Source organism: Balaenoptera musculus, chromosome 9, assembly GCF_009873245.2.
Source record: "Balaenoptera musculus isolate JJ_BM4_2016_0621 chromosome 9, mBalMus1.pri.v3, whole genome shotgun sequence".
In the NCBI taxonomy this organism is placed as follows: Eukaryota; Metazoa; Chordata; class Mammalia; order Artiodactyla; family Balaenopteridae; genus Balaenoptera; species Balaenoptera musculus.
The window spans coordinates 100663288-100683749 of NC_045793.1; the positions used below are offsets into that span (position 1 = coordinate 100663288).

General features: G+C 43.8%; 1 protein-coding gene across 12 annotated transcripts in view; it reads right to left on the reverse strand.

Moving 5' to 3' along the window:
- MRPS24 (mitochondrial ribosomal protein S24) overlaps positions 1-20462 on the reverse strand; it is a 175397-nt gene that overhangs the window by 133974 nt on the left and 20961 nt on the right. Inside the window, exons 4-5 of one of the 12 annotated variants that reach the window (XM_036863580.1) lie at positions 6580-6703; positions 6104-6390 (exon numbers count right to left, since the gene is read on the reverse strand). The exons of the other annotated variants lie outside the window; for them this stretch is intronic. Of the exons in view, the coding sequence (XP_036719475.1) occupies positions 6321-6390; positions 6580-6703 (194 nt within the window). The 3' untranslated portion in view covers positions 6104-6320. Of the gene's footprint in view, positions 1-6103; positions 6391-6579; positions 6704-20462 lie in introns of those variants that run through there. 12 annotated transcript variants of the gene reach the window in all.

Below are 20462 nucleotides of genomic sequence, written 5' to 3' on the forward strand. Positions count from 1 at the left end.
GCACTTTTGGGCGTACAATCTCATCTATTCTCACCAAGGTGTCCATCGGCAGATGAATGGATAAAGAAGATGTGGCACATATATACAGTGGAATATTACTCAGCCATAAAAAGAAACGAAATTGAGTTATTTGTAGTGAGGTGGATGGACCTAGAGTCTGTCATACAGAGTGAAGTAAGTCAGAAAGAGAAAAACAAATACTATATGTTAACACATATATATGGAATCTAAAAAAAAAAAAGGTTCTGATGAACCTAGGGGCAGGACAGGAATAAAGATGCACATGTAGAGAATGGACTTAAGGACACGGGGAGGGGGAAGGGTAAGCTGGGACGAAGTGAGAGAGGGGCATGGACATATATACACTACCAAATGCAAAATAGATAGCTAGTGGGAAGCAGCCTCATAGCACAGGGAGATCAGCTCAGTGCTTTGTGACCACCGAGAGGGGTAGGATAGGGAGGGTGGGAGGGAGACGCAAGAGGGCGGAGATATGCGGATATATGTATATGTATAGCTGATTCACTTTGTTATACAGCAGAAAGTAACACACCACTGTAAAGCAATTATACTCCAAAAAAGATGTTAAAAAAATTTTTTTTAATTAATTAATTTATTTATTTATTTATGGCTGTGTTGGGTCTTCGTTTCTGTGCGAGGGCTTTCTCCAGTTGCGGCAAGTGGGGGCCACTCTTCATCACAGTGCGCGGGCCTCTCACTGTCGCAGCCTCTCTTGTTGTGGAGCACAGGCTCCAGACGCGCAGGCTCAGTAATTGTGGCTCACAGGCCTAGTTGCTCCGCGGCATGTGGGATCTTCCCAGACCAGGGCTCGAACCCGTGTCCCCTGCATTGGCAGGCAGAGTCTCAACCACTGCGCCAACAGGGAAGCCCCAAAAAAATTTTTTTAATGAAAGTTGGATGTTTTAAAATTTACATGGGCAAAGGATCAAGGTTTTCTGTGTGTTTTGTTTCCTCATTAATTAGTGCAAGGTCAACAATGGCCTCTGACAACTGAACCCAGACAAGCTGTCTCTGCTGGCACACCCTGGCTCCCCGCAGAGTGAACAGCATGGCTCAGCCTGGGGAAAACGGCGGGACAGGCTCTAGCCAGACTAACCAAGAGAAATACCATTCATGCTACAGGTGGAAGAGAAAGTTTTCCAGTTGCCACGTTTTAAAAAGTAAAGATAAACAGGTGAAATTTATTTTATAATATATGTTCTTTATTATATCTAAAACATTGTCACTTCAACATATGTTCAAGTGTAAAAGTTATGAATATTTTACACTCTTAACTTTCATACTAAGTGTCTGACATCCAGTGAGTATCTTACACTTTTGACACATCTGCACTTGGAGTAACCACACTTCCAGTATCAAGAGCCTCCTGTGGCTAGTGGCTACCTCACTGGACAGCTCGTCAGCAGAGTTCCCTGCATGCACAGTGAAAAGGGCCCCTTACCTGCCTCTAACTGACCTGAGGGATGCCATAAAGACTTCTTAATTACTGTCATTATTACAATTATCATTTATGGAACATGCACCACGTGCCAAGGACTTGTGTGTGTGTCTGTGTATATATACATACACACACGCTCAGACCCGAACAGAACCTGATGTATCATGGTCCCGTCTTATGAAGGCTCGGAGAAGGTTAAGTAACTTCCCCAAAGGCACGTGGACTAGGAGGGGCCGGGTCAGCTGACTTCAGAGCCTACGCATTTCCCCATCCACACACTCATATATATTGCTCTCTGTCTGTGTGTCCTACTCCAGCAGTAGAAAACCACTCGTTTTTGTTGTGAGGACACCTCATTCTTCCAGCACCTGGGAGGCAGCTCTAGCTTACGTCCCAGCTGAAGTCCCTGTGGCTGTTTCTATGGGGGCTCAGTTTAACAACCCTCAGGGCAGGCACCCACAGAAGTGGAGTCAGAAGGGAAGGCTGTAGCGCAGGCGGAGCCAAGGTCCTCCCTTGAACAGCATCACAGTGCGTGGCCCCTGTTTGGTTGCCTTGAACACCTGCCATATCTGATTCCATGACACCCTGTGACTGAGGTCCATAAACCCTTGACATAACTCTTTGTGGAATCAGTCAGTCACCTCCTCAGCAAGAGTAACGAGGTGGCCGGAGGCCACATAGCAGGTGAGGCCCACCCCAACTATAGCGAGCTGCGAGGTTGAAGAGAGAGGGCTACCAGATGGGGTCCCGAGGAAGGAAGGGCTCGCTGTGATACCTGCACGACCTGGAGAGCAAAATCCCGATCATGCCATAGAAGTGGAAACAGAGGTGAGTCAGGTTGAGCACCAGGAAGACCAGCTGAGGGAGGCAACACAAACAAACCAGATAAACAAAACTACTGGTAAATTGTTCCTTAAGGTCTAAACTCCACAGGCCCTTGGGGCGGTTTGAATGCATCCAGCACGGAAACCCCACCCGGTGCCCGGTGCCCGGGGTGATGGACTCAAATGAGTTCGACGTGGGCCCTGCACTCCTCGAAACCCTGGAGTGTGAATATCACTCTCCCGCCTATCAGTTCTCCTAACCTCCATGCCAGCCCCTCCCAGTGCTTCCTCAAGATGCTCAAAAGAATGTTTTCATGTATCTGTGAAATCTACGAAATATGAAATATATATTGTCAGTTTCCTTGGACAAGTAAAAACCCTTTAAAAGCTCCTGTATAAGGAGTTTCCTTCAAGTCTGTTTATGGTTCTCTCGCCATTGACGAGCTACCCATTCGTCCATGCCTTCATTCGTCCATGCCTTCATTCGTCCATGCCTTCACTTACTCATGCCTTCACTTACTCATGCCTTCATTCATGCAGAAGAACAAGAGGAAGAAGAGGATGCTCAGCTCCTGTGGACCCTCTGAGTTGACACTTTTAAGCTAAAAAGGTCCTCTTTTGGGGGATTCCTCCTTCCCTCCCTCTGGGGAGTAGTGCTGGCACATACTAACATTCATTTCAAAGCAAAGAAAGAGTAAGCATGCAGTGAGTGCCAACTGCATATCAGGCACTACGGCCCCGTGACTGGAAGAAGAATGGCAATCACTGCTTCACAGAAGACTGACGTGAGGCAGCATGTGTGGAAAGCACGCTGTGAACCACAGCCACACGGTGAGCACTAATCTCACACCCCACCTTCCTGCCTCCACGCCCCCAGCCCATCACAAAGTTCCTTGTGGCTCTCGGATGGTCACGTGCCCCAACTCAGATTAGGTCATGAACTTTTGGGGGGCCTTTTTTTTTTTTTTACAGACGTGTGGTTTTTTTAAATTAATTAATTAATTAATTTTTGGCTGAGCTGGGTCTTCGTTGCTGCACGCGGGCTTTCTCTAGTTGTGGTGAGCCGGGGCTACTCTTCGTTGCGGTGCGCGGGCTTCTCATTGCGGTGGCTTCTCTTGTTGCAGAGCACGGGCTCTAGGCGCGTGGGCTTCAGTAGTTGTGGCACGTGGGCTCAGTAGTAGTGGCACGTGGGCTCAGTAGTAGTGGCACTTGGGCTCAGTAGTTGTGGCACGTGGGCTCAGTAGTTGTGGCACGTGGGCTCAGTAGTTGTGGCGCACGGGCTTAGTTGCTCTGCGGCATGTAGGATCTTCCCGGACCAGGGCTCGAACCCGCGTCCCCTGCATTGGCAGGCGGATTCTTAAGCACTGTGCCACCAGGGAAGCCCACCAGGAGGAGCCTTACACATTCTTTTCCGTCTTCTTTTGGAGTCATATGCACTGTGCCCCGTGGGCCCACTATCAGAAGCTGCAAATGTCATCAGAGAAAAGTTCATTGTGGGTGGTGAATGTGAGGTACTGGAGAGCACCGCTGTGTGCCAAGCCACACTGGAGTCTGGGACAGAAGGAAAAACCAGTAGCACTGACCCTGTCTTTGTTTAAAATTGTGATGTTTTGTCCATCACGAATTTTTTGGCATGAATTTTGATTTTTTACTTTGTGCTAGAATATTACTTACCTTGAGGACAGTTTGTGGTACCCGAGGTGAGTGCAGCACCTGGGAGCAGCCCGTTCTCCCGTCCTTCCCTTCCCTTTGTGCTCACACACAGGCACAGCCCTGAGGCTCCATTCACAACCCCAACATGGACTGTGTCATTCAACTGTCTCTAGAGTCTAAAACCTCACAGCATTTCCTCGCTTCACTCCCGAGGCAAAGCATGCTTGACCTGGAGTGTCAGCTGGTCTGAGACCTTCATAGCACAAAAGTGAAATATAGGCCAAAGGCAGCAAAGTTCCTGAGGAAAAGTTCAGAATGATTTCTGGTACTTTCCATTGCTCAAGGAAACTACAGGAATACATTCCATCTTACCAAGACCCACTGCGTTAAAGGCGTATGCTCCTTCACCCCCCCTACCCAACCCAGCTCATATGTTGAAGCCCTAACCCTCAGTGTGGCTGTTTTTGGAGATGGGCCCTCTCAGGAAGTAACTAAGGTTAAATGAGTTCATAAGGGTGAGGTCCCAACGATGGAATTAGGGTTCTTATACGAAGAGGAAGAGACACCAGACACACCAGAGATCCCCCTCGCCACCACGTGAGGACACAGTAAGGCGGCTATCTGCAAGCCGGGAAGGGAGCGCTCACCAGCACCCGACCATGCCATCACCTGCATCTCAGACTTCCAGCCTCCAGAGCTGTGGAAGATCAGTGTTTGCAGTTTAAGTCCCCCAGAGTACGGTATTTCATTATGGCAGCCTGAGCGAAGATCCAGCTGCGGATAAGGCACGAGGCCTGGATGGAGGAGGGTGCCCAGCCCTGGGTGAAGCTCCTGTGTTCCATGAGTGGGCCAAGGGCCCAGTGAACTCGCCTCTGGAAGCAGGAGGTGGTACAGTGGGGCTGAGTCCCTGCAGAGGATGGTGACTGACTCCAGCAGGGAGGAGAGGGTGAGACCCCCAGTGGGGAGCATCTCAGTGCTCAGGGACACGCTTGAGAAGAGCTGGGTTGGAGGGCTGTAGAGGGTAAAGTGCATGGACACAGCCTTGGTGCTGTGGTCAATCCAACCACTGGCCCTGGGGCCGGTCAGGGCTGCACGTGCAGCAGGCCTGCAAAGTGGTGCAAGTCATAGGGACCCTAGCAGCACCCCGTCCCAGGCTCCACACCCAGAGGCCGGATGCAACTCCTGGGCTCACAGAGCTGGACAGATGGCCCTTCTGCGTCTTCCGACCCCTTCAGCAGTTCATTGTCCCTCTCTCCTTGCCCGGGACCCCCAGGCAGAGGGAATCTTTCAGAGAGGGGGGCTTCCATTTCCCATAGGTACAACTCGGGGAGAAATACCCCATCTGTCACCACAAGGATTCTAGAATATTCATTTTTCTTTTTTGGCAATGGACTCCATCATTGGAAAGAAGCTACCTTTTACCAATCCGTACTTACTAACAATTAAATCATTTCTTTGTTGTTGTTGTTGTTGTTATTAGTACTACTCAGAGGCAGGCATTACTGTAGCTGCCACAGAGCTCCCTGTCAGTCTCAGACAATCTGTCACCACCGGTGTTAGCACAATACCAGGGAGGTGGTGGCAGGGACAGTGCGACTGGTGGGACAGGCCAGGCTGGCCGACTGCAGTCTCTGACTGCAACATGGGTGGCTTGAGCCTCTGTTCCTCATCTGCACGAGGCAGCAGGTTAGCCCTACTTCATAGAGGTGCTCAAGGACCAGATGAGGCCGTATAGACGCCCTGCTTAGCACAGAACAAGTGTCCTTTAGGTTCTATAACCTCCAGACCTTCTAGCAATCTGGAAGGAAGTTTTGGCTTGTGCTTTCTCATGCACTTGGAGACTGCAGGGCTGAGTTTGCCTTCTACTTCTGTCAAGGCCTAACCGCATGGCCCCGGGGAAGTGACTCTGTCATTGCACAGTAATAACCACCTTGTTCTGGCCCTGGGAAGCTTTCTTCTTGAAAACATTCTAAAGGTTTAGCCAGCATTCTAAGAAAGACAGCAGCTACCTCCCCAGGCCTTGTAGCAAATCAGAATGATCTATTTTTATCTTTTTCTAAAGTTTCTCCAGTGTCATCCCTGTAACTGCACAGAATACAACAAATGCAGAATTAGCAACACAGTGTTTGAGGAATTCAGGACGAAGAATTTAATTTTTTTTTTAAGGTGGAAAATAAGAAGTAAGCAAAGAATACGGTTATGACTCAAAATGCACATTCACTGGTAACCTTGCTTCAGAAGGGCAGGACAAGCCTTGCCTGGCGGTTTCCGGATGGTCCCATCTTAGCTTTTGCTCCTTCTCGCTCCAGAGGTGTCCCTGTGCCTCCGTGTCACAGCGCTTTGCTTACTGAACCAGCCTTCCATCCCCATGGGCCTACGAGCTCCTAGGGACCAGCCATGCCCCTGCGTCCAGCTCTGGCCCGGCAAACAAGGGGTCTGGAGAAGCTGGTGTGGCTAAAGGGGGTGTGAGAGGAGGGGGCAGAGGTGTGAGGGGCAGAGAAAAGAATAGGATACTCTGGGGACAGCCGCGGGCCCTACGACCTACAGATCATTCAAGAACCTGCGCCGTGTTACGAGTCAGGTGTCTGTGGCTATTTCACCCCACTGTGACACCACCCCTGTGAAGGGCAGATGGACGCCCACCTGAGCACCCGGCATGCTGGCTGTGGAGAGGCCTCCCTGGTACAGGCCTTCCAGCATCGTGGTCGGGCGCCAGTCCCACCAGCCATCCATGCTTCTCGGGCCACCGAAGGAGTGCCTGGCACTTCTTAGAGCGAGAATAGAAACAAAGAATTATTTTTCTAACGTAAAGTGATGGGTATCCCTCACTTTTCACAAGTTCACTTTATGCCACCTCACTTTTAAGAAAGACGTACCTTCGTACCTGTGTTTGCTAACTGCAAGACATTCAAAGAGGAGTTTTACTTTCACAGGAAAAGGTGAAACACAAGAACGGCATTCAGGCTTGGCACGCAGCCATGATGGAGGCAGTGCGCCCTCCAGGCAGGGAAAGGGGCACCTCTGAGCTGCTTCCTGGGAAACGTGCTCCACATCTCAGCATCAAGCTGCCATGGCTTTGAACCGTCTATGGTTTATCTCTATTTATTTTGTGCATCTGTTAGCAAGACTTGTCCTAAGGTAACTGCTTCTTCACTTCACACCATTTCAGCTTAACCAAAGTTTTCATAGGAACGTTCTGCTCTCAGGACAGCAGGGGACACCAGCACTCGGCAGGAATGAAACCAAAGCCATCTGCAGTGGGGAGTGCCCCCTAGCGGCAGGTGAGGAGACAGAATAGTGGAGAAAGCACTCGTTCACGTGCTCACTCATTCACTCCACAAACGTTACTGTGCAACAACTACGTGCAGGGCACTCTTCTGGGCACGGGAAACAACAACAAATAAAATACATCAGCAAAACAGATATTGTGTTAGTGATAAAGGTTAAGGAGAGAAAACTAAGCAAGCTAGACAGGCAGGAAGTGGGGGGGGGCAGGTGGAGATTTTTCTCTAAGTGGCCACGGAACACTTCAATACAAGGTGACGTTTCAGCAAAGCCCTGAGGGCAATGAGGGGTCAGCCACATGGACGGCTGCGCAAGGGCGTTCCAGGCGCAGGAGAAGGGGAGGCAAAGGCCTGGATGGGTGCGTGCCTGGGAGGTTAAGGGACGGTGTGGGAGCCCGTGTGGCTGGTGCAGAGCATCCGTCAGGAGAGGAACAGAAGAGGGAGGCTGGGACCACGGGCAGAGATGCCATCCTTCCTCTGTGTTACTGCCTCCTGGGCCTGGCACTTAGCCTTTCCCCAGACAAAAAAATCAGAACAACAGCAAACCCTTGCTTCCCAGGACGGCTGTGAGCGTTAGATGAAAAGGCACAGACCAAGTGCTGTACTGGCACACAGTAGGGAGCCAACAAATGTTAGTGTGTTTTCTTTCCATCAACTTATTACACTTGTTAGGTATCTGTTTCACTCGCCAACAAGGAACTGATCTAAGGGAGCAATGAAATCATTTCAAACTGTCAAAATTGATCACTGTTCGCTCGCTTAGACAGCGCAATAAAGCTACATGCATGGGCCAGAGCCGCTCACAGCAGCATCAGGGGCAGGCGTTTGACCCTGAGTTGCAGCCAAAGGGAAAGGAAAAAGTTAAATTTCCTCAGAGAGAAAAAAGTACTCCTCGCCTGGCTCTTAAAATCTTTCCTACGTGCGGCTTCGTGCTAAGGGGCGCAGAGTAAAGTCAGAGGTGACGAACTCAGAACATACCCACAGCAAACAGAGATGGGCCTGGTGCGGCTGCTTCACCCAGGCCTCTCTCCGTGAACAGAGGGACCAAAATACGTTTCCTTTTCCTTACAGAGGGGCTACCTCCCATCTCTTCCTGGCCTTGATCTTTCATTTATTTATACATTTTCAGAGTCTAATCTCTGCAGGCCCTTCATTGGGTGCTGGGTATCACTCCTCTATAATGATTGCAACCTTGGTCAAACCATGTCAAACCATAATTCAAAAAGAGTCACGTACCACAATGTTCACTGCAGCTCTATTTACAATAGCCAGGACATGGAAGCAACCTAAGTGTCCATCGACAGATGAATGGATAAAGAAGATATGGCATATATATACAATGGAATATTACTCAGCCATAAAAAGAAACGAAATTGAGTTATCTGTAGTGAGGTGGATGGACCTAGAGTCTGTCATACAGAGTGAAGTAAGTCAGAAAGAGAAAAACAAATACTGTATGCTAACACATATATATGGAATCCAAGAAAAAAAAAAAAAAGGTCATGAAGAACCTAGGGGCAAGACGGGAATAAAGACACAGACCTACTAGAGAATGGACTTGAGGGTATGGGGAGGGGGAAGGGTAAGTAAGCTGTGACAAAGTGAGAGAGTGGCATGGACATATATACACTACCAAACGTAAAATAGATAGCTAGTGGGAAGCAGCTGCATAGCACAGGGACATCAGCTCGGTGCTTTGTGACCACCTAGAGGGGTGGGATAGGGAGGGTGGGAGGGAGACGCAAGAGGGAGGAGATATGGGGATATATGTGTATGTATAGCTGATTCACTTTGTTATAAAGCAGAAACTAACACACCATTGTAAAGCAATTATACTCCAGTAAAGATGTTAAAAAAAAAACAAACACAAAAAAAACAAAAAAAAAACACCGCAGGGTGAGCTGGGGACCTGCAGGAGCATTGGAGGCGGGGTCGAGAAAGTGAGGCGCTCAGGAAGAAGACAGCTGGGGGAGGGTGGGGAGGGGCTGATGAAGAGGGAAGGAAGCAGACACAGTCCTGTGAACATGCACAAATGCAGTCAGGGAAAGGCTAAGAAGGGAAGAAACAGAGAGGCAAGGAGAGTGGGAGCGAAGGAGGAGGGAGGGGAGAGGGGAGATGCTGGCCAGTTCTCTACACAGTCCTAATGAGCTGCTCTGGAGCGTCTGACAGCCCAACTGCACTTTTATAGATTATATGCTCCATATCCTGCATGAAAAAGTAGAGAGATATAGACCTTTAAAGTCTTTAAAGCCACGTTGTGTTTGCACAGCTTGGGGGAAATATTATCACTTTCTGACACTCGTTCCCTATTGGGGTGACATTAAAGAAAAGTAAAGGAAGACGTGACTGCGACCCAGACATAAACGTCCCACACCCAGACTGTACACATCTCACGCCTCCTTCTTGATGCACTCGGAGAGCAGCAAGTGAGCCAAACAATCCAAGAACGTTCCCACTCTGCATTAATTGGAGCAGTTACATAGGACAGGCCTCCAAAGCTAGCTAAACAGCGCAAAAGATCAAATCAGCTGTATTTTCCACTTACGGCACATGGGTAGAGTGACTATTTTGTGTATCAGTGCTTTATTTGGTGATTTTTGTTTTACTTGGAATTCCATGGAAAACTTACTGAGTTCATAAAGACTTTAAATAAAACTCAAATATGATGGAATCCAGTAACATGGTAATTTTTTGTTAAGACACAACAAATCAAGCAGGCCAACTGCCTCACCTTACAGATGAAGATACTAAGGTCCAGAGTCAAAGGACTTGCCCAAAGTCACCTGGTGACCGAACGAGAGCTAGAAACCCAGTTCCTGAATGCAACTTAATCCATTTCCCTGCTGTACTTTAGCTCTTCGCCCTGGCATGCTAACAAATGCTAAGCTTTGGTAAGGAGACGTGGGTGTGCCAGGATCTGACAGCGGAACATTCTGTTACAGTATATCCTATGATATCCTGCCCGGGGGACAGAGTGTCCAGAGATAGTGAGTTTTTGCATCCTTGTAGGAACCACTGATCTGTGCAAACCAACCGGGTCAGCCTGTGAGCCAGTAACCCAAGCACATCAACTGCTCTGTACACGAGACATCACACAAATATTATCACAGCTAGTTCTGATTTATCAAGAGGCAAGAATTCATATAAGAAATATGTCAAGTAATGCTGACATGAAATGTGAGGTAAAAAATAAACTAGCAAAGCCAGAAATTTCTCAGGGGTGGAGTTCCATTTCCAGAGAGAACCACCCCAATGGTCACTTTGTTTTGTACACAGCGCCACCTGCCGGCACAAACTGTGAGCCTGCACAGGTAGCAGAGCTGAAAAGTGGGTCGTGAATGGAAATAACCGCTGGTTTTGCAAATAGGGAGACGGAGAATACCGCTTCGTTTCACTTCTAGAATGTTTGCCAGTAAAAAGCTGGATTAATGAGTTATGGAGAGCCCAGACTCATGAACTGAGACACCCACGTCCTACTTGCTGGTGGGTCCTAAATCTACCTTCACGCTCCATTATCTGGGTAGGCATCAATTACCCTCTCTCCTGTGGAAGATAAAAATAAATATGTCTTTAAATAATTGATGATATTAAATAGGTTTTCCAGCCACTGACCCCCCCCCCAAAATAATTCAACAAAAATAATTTACATCATAATAAATTACTTAGCCAAAGGCAACATATTCACAAAAAAGCTGCACGAATGTGGTTTTAAATATTCTCCAGAGAAGTAAAACTTGGAAGACATCATTTGATTTTCTGCCACTGAAAACGTAGTAAAGAATCAATATGAATTCGTATCACGTACTTCGGAATTCAAAGCCAAATTGCTTAAAAGAACTTTCAAATGAATATTTTAGGCAGGTGAACATAAAGTCTGAGAATTGATTTAATAACAACTCTCAGTAAAAAGGAATACCAAATGAAATGTACAATTGATTATAACTTGCATCCCAATTTCAGAAACTTTGAAACGTGGAGAAGGAATAAGAACAACAAAATGTTGTCAGTGGTTGCCTTGGGTGGTAATATTATGGAAATTTTTCTGCTTCCTATTTTTCAGTTCTTCCATGTTTACCTAGGAAGAACATTAGTACTTCTAAAAGTAAGAAGAAACAAATGAACATTAGAGAAAATACACTAGGGGGTATTACATTGGAAATTGGGCGTCATTGATTGTGGACTGCAACAATGTCCTTTCACTGAATAGCTCAGATGTCTTCAGCAAAAAAGAAACTGCCATACCCTGGTTTTGGCGTAGCATATCAGCTGCCAGACTTTAAAGTGCCTTGAAATATCATTGTCTCCCTATTTATTAAAACAAGGTGCTACGGACACACCCAAGGACTGCAAATGCAGGCCTCCCATGAACAGTGGGGAAAATCATGCCCCCAAGTCAATTTCAAACCTTGTCCATATTTCATATGTGCGAACAGTTTTCTCCAGGCCTCAACCTTGCAAAAAGGCCCCTCCCTCACTTGGACTTTAAAAATGCTTCGATAAAACCGCTCAGGGAGTTCAGGGTTTGGGGGGGCATGAGCCACCTGTTCTCCTGGCTCAGCCTTGCAATAAACCTTTCCCTGCTCTAAACTCCTACATTTTCATTTGTTTGGCCTCGCTATCTATCGGGCACATGAAACTTGAATTCGGTAAAATCATCTGCCAATAGATTACCTTTTTCTTTCAAATATGTAAGCTTTTAATTTCTTTTTCTTGCCTATGGCACTGGGGGGAGCTTCCAATATGATGTTTAGTAGGAGTGGTGAGAGAGGATCTCCTTGCTTTGTTTATGATCTTAAAAAGCACTCTGGACCAGTCCCTCCCATCAGGAAACTTGCACAAGTCTCTTAGATAGCCTCTTCCACCAGAGGGAAGACAGCAGAAGCAAGAAGAACTACAATCCTGCAGCCTGTGGAACAAAAACCACATTCACAGAAAGACAGACAAAATGAAAAGGCAGAGGGCTATGTACCAGATGAAGGAACAAGATAAAACCCCAGAAAAACAATTAAATGAAGTGGAGATAAGCAACCTTCCAGAAAAAGAATTCAGAATAATGATAGTGAAGATGATCCAGGACATTGGAAAAGAAAGGAGGCAAAGATCGAGAAGATGCAAGAATGTTTAACAAAGACCTAGAAGAATTATAGAACAAACAGAGACGAACAATACAATAACTGAAATGAAAACTACACTAGAAGGAATCAATAGCAGAATAACTGAGGCAGAAGAACGGATAAGCGACCTGGAAGACAGAATGGTGGAATTCACTGCTGCAGAACAGAATAAAGAAAAAAGAATGAAAAGAAATGAAGACAGTCTAAGAGACCTCTGGGACAACATTAAACGCAACAACATTCACATTATAGGGGTTCCAGAAGGAGAAGAGAGAGAAAAAGGACCCGAGAAAATATTTGAAGAGATTATAGTAGAAAACGTCCCTAACTTGGGAAAGGAAATAGCCACCGAAGTCCAGGAAGGGCAGAGAGTCCCAGGCAGGATAAACCCAAGGAGAAACACGCCGAGACACATAGTAATCAAAGTGGCAAAAATTAAAGACAAAGAAAAATTATTGAAAGCAGCAAGGGAAAAACGACAAATAACATACAAGGGAATCCCCATAAGGTTAACAGCTGATCTTTCAGCAGAAACTCTGCAAGCCAGAAGGGAGTGGCAGGATATATTTAAAGTGATGAAATGGAAGAACCTACAACCAAGATTACTCTACCCGGCAAGAATCTCATACAGATTCGATGGAGAAATCAGAAGCTTTACAGACAAGCAAAAGCTAAGAGAATTCAGCACCACCAAACCAGCTCTACAACAAATGCTCAAGGAACTTCTCTAAGTGGGAAACACAAGAGAAGAAAAGGACCTACAAAAACAAACCCAAAACAATTAAGAAAATGGTAATAAGAACATACATATCGATAATTACCTAAAACGTGAATGGATTAAATGCTCCAGCCAAAAGACACAGGCTCGCTGAATGAATACAAAAACAAGACCCATATAAATGCTGTCTACAAGAGACCCACTTCAGACCTAGGGACACATACAGACTGAAAGTGAGGGGATGGAAAAAGATATTCCATGCAAATGGAAATCAAAAGAAAGCTGGAGTAGCAATACTCATATCAGATAAAATAGACTTTAAAATAAAGAATGTTACAGGAGGCAAGGAAGGACACTACATAATGATCAAGGGATCAATCCAAGAAGAAGACATAACAATTATAAATATATATGCACCCAACATAGGAGCACCTCAATACATAAGGCAACCGCTAACAGCTCTAAAAGAGGAAATCGACAGTAACACAATAATAGTGGGGGACTTTAACACCTCACTTACACCAATGGACAGATCATCCAAACAGAAAATTAATAAGGAAACACAAGCTTTAAATGACACAATAGACCAGATAGATTTAATTGATATTTATAGGACATTCCATCCAAAAACTGCAGATTACACTTTCTTCTCAAGTGCACACGGAACATTCTCCAGGATAGATCACATCTTGGGTCACAAATCAAGCCTCAGTAAGTTTAAGAAAATTGAAATCATATCAAGCATCTTTTCTGACCACAACGCTATGAGATTAGAAATCAATTACAGGGAAAAAATGTAAAAAGCACAAACACATGGAGGTTAAATAATACATTACTAAATAACCAAGAAATCACTGAAGAAATGAAAGAGGAAATCAAAAAATACCTAGAGACAAATGACAATGAAAACACGATGATCCAAAACCTATGGGATGCAGCAAAAGCAGTTCTAAGAGGTAAGTTTATAGGTATACAAGCCTACCTCAAGAAACAAGAAATATCTCAAATAAACAATCTAATGTTACACCTAAAGGAACTACAGAAAGAAGAACAAACAAAACCCAAAGTTAGCAGAAGAAAGAAATCATAAAGATCAGAGCAGAAATAAATGAAATAGAAACAAAGAAAACAATAGCAAAGATCAATAAAACTAAAAGCTGGTTCTTTGAGAAGATAAACAAAATTGATAAACCATTAGCCAGACTCATCAAGCAAAAGAGGGAGAGGACTCAAATCAGTAAAACTGGAAATGAAAAAGGAGAAGTTACAATGGACACCGCAGAAATACAAAGCATCCTAGGAGAATACTACAAGCAACTCTATGCCAATAAAATGGACAACCTGAAGAAATGGACAAATTCTTAGAAAAGTATAACCTTCCAAGACTGAACCAGGAAGAAATAGAAAATATGAACAGACCAATCGCAAGTAATGAAATTGAAACTGTGATTATTAAAACTCTTCCAACAAACAAAAGTCCAGGACCAGATGGCCTCACAGGTGAATTCTATCAAACATTTAGAGAAGAGCTAACACCCATCCTTCTCAAACTCTTCCAAAAAACTGCGGAGGAAGGAACACTCCCAAACTCATTCTATGAGGCCACCATCACCCTGATACCAAAACCAGACAAAGATACTACAAAAAAAGAAAATTACAGACCAATATCACTGATGAATATAGACGCAAAAATCCTCAACAAAATACTAGCAAACAGAATCCAACAACACATTAAAAGGATCATATACTGTGATCAAGTGGGATTTATCCCAGGGATGCAAGGATTCTTCAATATATGCAAATCAATCAATGTGATACATCATATTAACAGACTGAGGAATAAAAACCATATGATCATCTCAATAGATGCAGAAAAAGCTTTGACAAAATTCAACACCCATTTATAATAAAAACTCTCCCGAAAGTGGGCATAGAGGGAACCTACCTCAACATAATAAAGGCCATATACGACAAGCCCATAGCAAACATCATTCTCAATGGTGAAAAACTGAAGCATTTCCTCTAAGATCAGGAACAAGACAAGGATGTCCACTCTCACCACTATTACTCAACATAGTTTTGGAAGTCCTAGCCACAGCAATCAGAGAAGAAAAAGAAATAAAAGGAATCCAAATTGGAAAAGAAGAAGTAAAACTGTCACTGTTTGCAGATGACATGATAATATACATAGAGAATCCTAAAGATGCCACCAGAAAACTACTAGAGCTAATCAATGAATTTGGTAAAGTTGCAGGATACAAAATTAATGCACAGAAATCTCTTGCATTCCTATACACTAATGATGAAAAATCTGAAAGGGAAGTTAAGGAAACACTCCCATTCACCACTGCAACAAAAAGAATAAAATACCTAGGAATAAACCTACCTAGGGAGACAAAATACCTGTATGCAGAAAACTATAAGACACTGATGAAAGAAATTAAAGATGATACAAACAGATGGAGAGATGTACCATGTTCTTGGATTGGAAGAATCAATATTGTGAAAATGACTATACTACCCAAAGCAATCTACAGATTCAGTGCAATCCCTATCAAATTACCTATGGCTTTTTTTTTACAGAACTAGAACAAAAAATCTTAAGATTTGTATGGAGACACAAAAGACCCTGAATAGCCAAAGCAGTCTTGAGGGAAAAAAACGGAGCTGGAGGAATCAGACTCCCTGACCTCAGGCTATACTACAAAGCTACAGTAATCAAGACAGTATGGCACTGGCACAAAAACAGAAATGTAGATCAATGGAACAGGATAGAAAGCCCAGAGATAAACCCACACACCTATGGTCAACTAATCTATACAAAGGAGGCAAGGATATACAATGGAGAAAAGACAGTCTCTTCAATAAGCGGTGCTGGGAAAACTGGACAGCTACAAGTAAAAGAAAGAAATTAGAACACTCCCTAACACCATACACAAAAATAAACTCAAAATGGATTCAAGACCTAAATGTAAGACCAGACACTATACAACTCTTGGAGGAAAACATAGGAAGAACATTCTTTGACATAAATCACAGCAAGATCTTTTCTGACCCACCTCCTAGAGAAATGGAAATAAAAACAAAAATAAACAAATGGGACCTAATGAAACTTAAAACCTTTTGCAAAGCAAAGGAAACTACAAACAAGATGAAAAGACAACCCTCAGAATGGGAAAAAATATTCATAAACAAATCAACAGACAAAGGATTAATCTCCAAGATATATAAACACCTCATGCAGCTCAATATTAAAAAAACAAACAACCCAATGCAAAAATGGGCAGAAGACCTAAATAGACATTTCTCCAAAGACATACAGATGGCCAAGAAGCACATGAAAAGCTGCTCAACATCACTAATTATTAGAGAAATGCAAATCAAAACTATAATGAGTTATCACCTCACACCAGTTAGAATGGACATCATCAGAAAATCTACAAACAACAAATGCTGGAGAGGGTGTGGAGAAAAGGGAACCCTCTTGCACTGTTGGTGGGAATGTAAATTGATACAGCCACTATGGAGAACAGTATGGAGGTTCCTTAAAAAACTAAAAATAGAATTACCATATGACCCAGCAATCCCACTACTGGGCATATACCCAGAGAAAACCACAATTCAAAAAGACACATGCACCCCAATGTTCATTGCAGCACTATTTACAATAGCCAGGTCACAGAAGCAACTTAATGCCCATCGACAGATGAATGGATAAAGAAGATGTGGTACATACATACAATGGAATATTACTCAGCCATAAAAAGGAACGAAATTGAGTCATTTGTTGAGATGTGGATGGATCTAGAGACTGCCATACAGAGTTAAGTAAGTCAGAAAGAGAAAAACAAATATCGTATATTAATGCATATATGTGGAACCTAGAAAAATGGTACAGATGAACCGGTTTGCAGGGCAGAAGTTGAGACACAGATGTAGAGAACAAACGTATAGACACCAAGGGGGGAAAACCGCGGTGGGGTGGGGATGGTGGTGTGTTGAATTGGGCGATTGGGATTGACACGTATACACTGATGTGTATAAAATGGATGACTGATAAAAAAAAAAAAAAACTAAGGAAATTCTGACACACGCTACAACGTGGATGAATCTTAAAATCAGCCAGTCACAGAAGGACAAATATTAAATGATTCTACTAATATGAGGTACTCACAGCAGTCAAATGCAGAGACAGAACGTAGAATGTGGTTGCCAGGGGCTGGGTTGGGGGGGGGAAGGGGGAATGCAGTGTTAGTGTTTAATCCATATAGAAGTTCACTTAGGGAAAATGAAAAAGTTCCGGAGGTGGTCACATTTGTACAACAATGTGTGAATGCAGTTCATGTCATAGAACTGTATACCTAAAATGGTTTCAATGGTGAACGTTACGTTATGCAAATTTAAACAATGAAAAGCATGAATGAAGCACTGATAACAACACAGACCAACACTGAAAACACCCTAAACGGAAGAAGCCACACAGAAAAGCCCAGCAAAGCTGGAGTTATCCGCGCACCTTAAAGCCATGAGAGCTGTGAAAATGAGGGAAAGTCTCAAGAACAGTGCTAGAAAGAGAAAACTGGATCAGAAAGGAAAAAGACATTTTCACACAGTTGGGATGAGTGGTAAAAGTTGAAGTGGGCCTGTGGTTTGGATTATAAGATGGAAACCATAATGCTTTCCTCATTTGGGGTTATGTGGTGAGTGTCTGGGGTAAAACACACTGGAGTATTTCGTGCCACTTCAGCAAATATGGTCAAGCATATGGTAAAGCTGAGGAATCTGAATGTTGAGGTAAAGAGTACTTTGTACTGCAACTGCAGGTTTTCTGTATGTTTGAAATTACTGGAAAGTAAATTACTTTTCAAAACAACCATTTCAGTATCATGCCAGAAGAGCAGAGAAGCATCAAACTGCCTTATAGAGACCAAGCCTCCGGAACTCAGATCCAGTTCACCCAAAGTGGTGAAGCTAATTGCCCTTGTAGGAGTCCACGTGTTATTAAGAGGCACTGTGGGAAGATTATATTAGTAGCCACCAGGTCTTGGGTGTTCTGGATGACCTGGATATGGTTGAAACAGTGGGATTTTCAAAATTCCAATATTCCACTGCCCCATCAAAAATCTATTAGATGTTAACAGCACACCTGAAACTAACATGACGTCGTATATCAACTATACTCCAATTTTTAAAAAATTTAAAACATAAACTGTTACAGTTAAAAAAAAAAAACAACAGTTAGAACTAGTAAGCAAATTCAGTAAACCAGGAGGATACAAAATCAATATAAAAAATTAGTTGCATTTCTATACACTGACAACAAACCATCAGAAAGAGAAATTAAGAAAACAATCTCATTTACGATTGCATCAAAAAGAACAAAATACTTAGGAAAAAATTTAACCAAGGACTTGAAAGACCTCTACACTGAAAACTGTAAGACAGTGAAGAGAGAAATCGAAGAAGATACAAATATTTGGAAAGATATTCTGTGCTTATGATTAAAAGAATTAATATTGTTAAAACATCTATCCAAAGCAAACTACAGATTTAACACAGTCCCTATCAAAATTCCAATGGCATTTTTCAAAAGTATAGAGCAAACGACCCTAAAATGTGTATGGAACCACAAAGGAACCCCAACAGCCAAAGCACCTTGAGAAAGAACAACAAAGCTGGAGGCATCACACTTCTGACTTCACGCTGTACTGCAATGCTATGGTAACCAAAACAGAGTAGTTTTGGAATAAAAACAGGCACACAGACCAGAGGAACAGAATAAAGAGCCCAGCGATAAAGCCACACATACGTGGTCAGTTAATTCACGACACATCAGCCAAGAACAGATGATGGGGAAAAGACAGTCCTCTCAATAAGCGGTGCTGGGTAAACTGGACGCCACACACAAAAGAACATCACAGACACCATCTTACATCACACACAGAAACTGACTAAAAACACACATGCAATTTTCCACATCGAGCCCTTCCTCTGCTGGGCCTTCTGAATACCAACTCCCTCAGCACAGAAAGCATCTCCCCACTCTTCCTCACTTTTCTGCTCCTTCTCCTCCTGCAGGAGTGTCTCACCCAGCGCCTCCCCGCAGGTCCCAGGGAAACTGATCTCCCTGCTCCCGGTCATTGGCAGGCAGAGCCAAGCCTCAGGCAGGACCTGAGTCAGAGAGGCGGGCTCAGTGACCCCTGTGAACCGTGGGGGAAATGCAGGTGCACCAAGCAGAGGCAGCACCCCTGCCAGCAGTCCTGCTGAATCCATCAAATTTGGGAAATTCAAACTAAAATGGAGCTGAATATCCCATAACTCCTCCAAAAATATTTAAGGAAAAATTCATTGGAGGTGATATGGAAAGAAATGAATGTAGACACAAACTTTACAACTTATACCAAAATTGTCTATAAATTTTATTTTTCTTTAAATATTTATTTATTGGTTTGTTTTTATTTGGTTGTGCTGGATCTTAGTTGCAGCAGGCGGGCCCCTTTGTTGTGGCTCACCAGCTCCTTAGTTGCAGCAATGTGGGCTCCTTAGTTGCGGCATGCAAACCCTTAGTTGCGGCATGCACGTGAGATCTAGTTCCCTGACCAGGGATCAAACCCTGGCCCCCTGCATTGGGAGCGTGGAGATTTAACCACTGCACCACCAGGGAAATCCCTACAAATTTTAAATGCAAAACTGTAAAATATCTAGAAGAAAACTTAGAAGGAAATCCACATGACCTTGGGTTTAGCGATGAGGTTTAAAAAACAACACCAAAAGCCTATCCACAAAAGAACAATAAGCAACATGAACTTTATAAAATTAAAAATTTCTACTATGTGAAGGACTTTGCTCAGAGAACCAAGAGGCAAGTCACAAACTGGGAGAAAATATTTGCAACACATATATCTGATAGAATTTATACTCAAAATACAGAAAGAACTCTTAAACTGTCAACTGAAAGAAAAACACACAACGTGAGAGTTGCGAGTTAAGTTTTATTCAGGGTCTTACTGAGAATTACAGCCCAGGAGACAAACTCTCAGTAGCTCTGAGAAGCTGTTTCAGAAGAGATAGGGGAAGAGGCAGTATATATATATGAATTTTTTGGCTGGGAAATACAAGTAGTCAACCATAAAAAGATTACTGCTAATCACAAAGAACAGAAATCTCAAGTTAATGATTTCAGTGCTTTTCTATGTATGGGAAGGTGCAAGAATCATTGAAATTTTTCCTTAGATATGCATCTTAACTATCTAGGCGCCTGAATAGCCAAAGCACAGAGTGTTTCATCCTGTTTTTTCCATCCTGAATTCCCCTCAGGGCACACTGTCAGTGGGTGACTGCAGTGAGTTGTGACTTAATCCTTTGTATAATGATGAGTGATGATGAGTGGCACTCTTGTTTTTGTTTGCA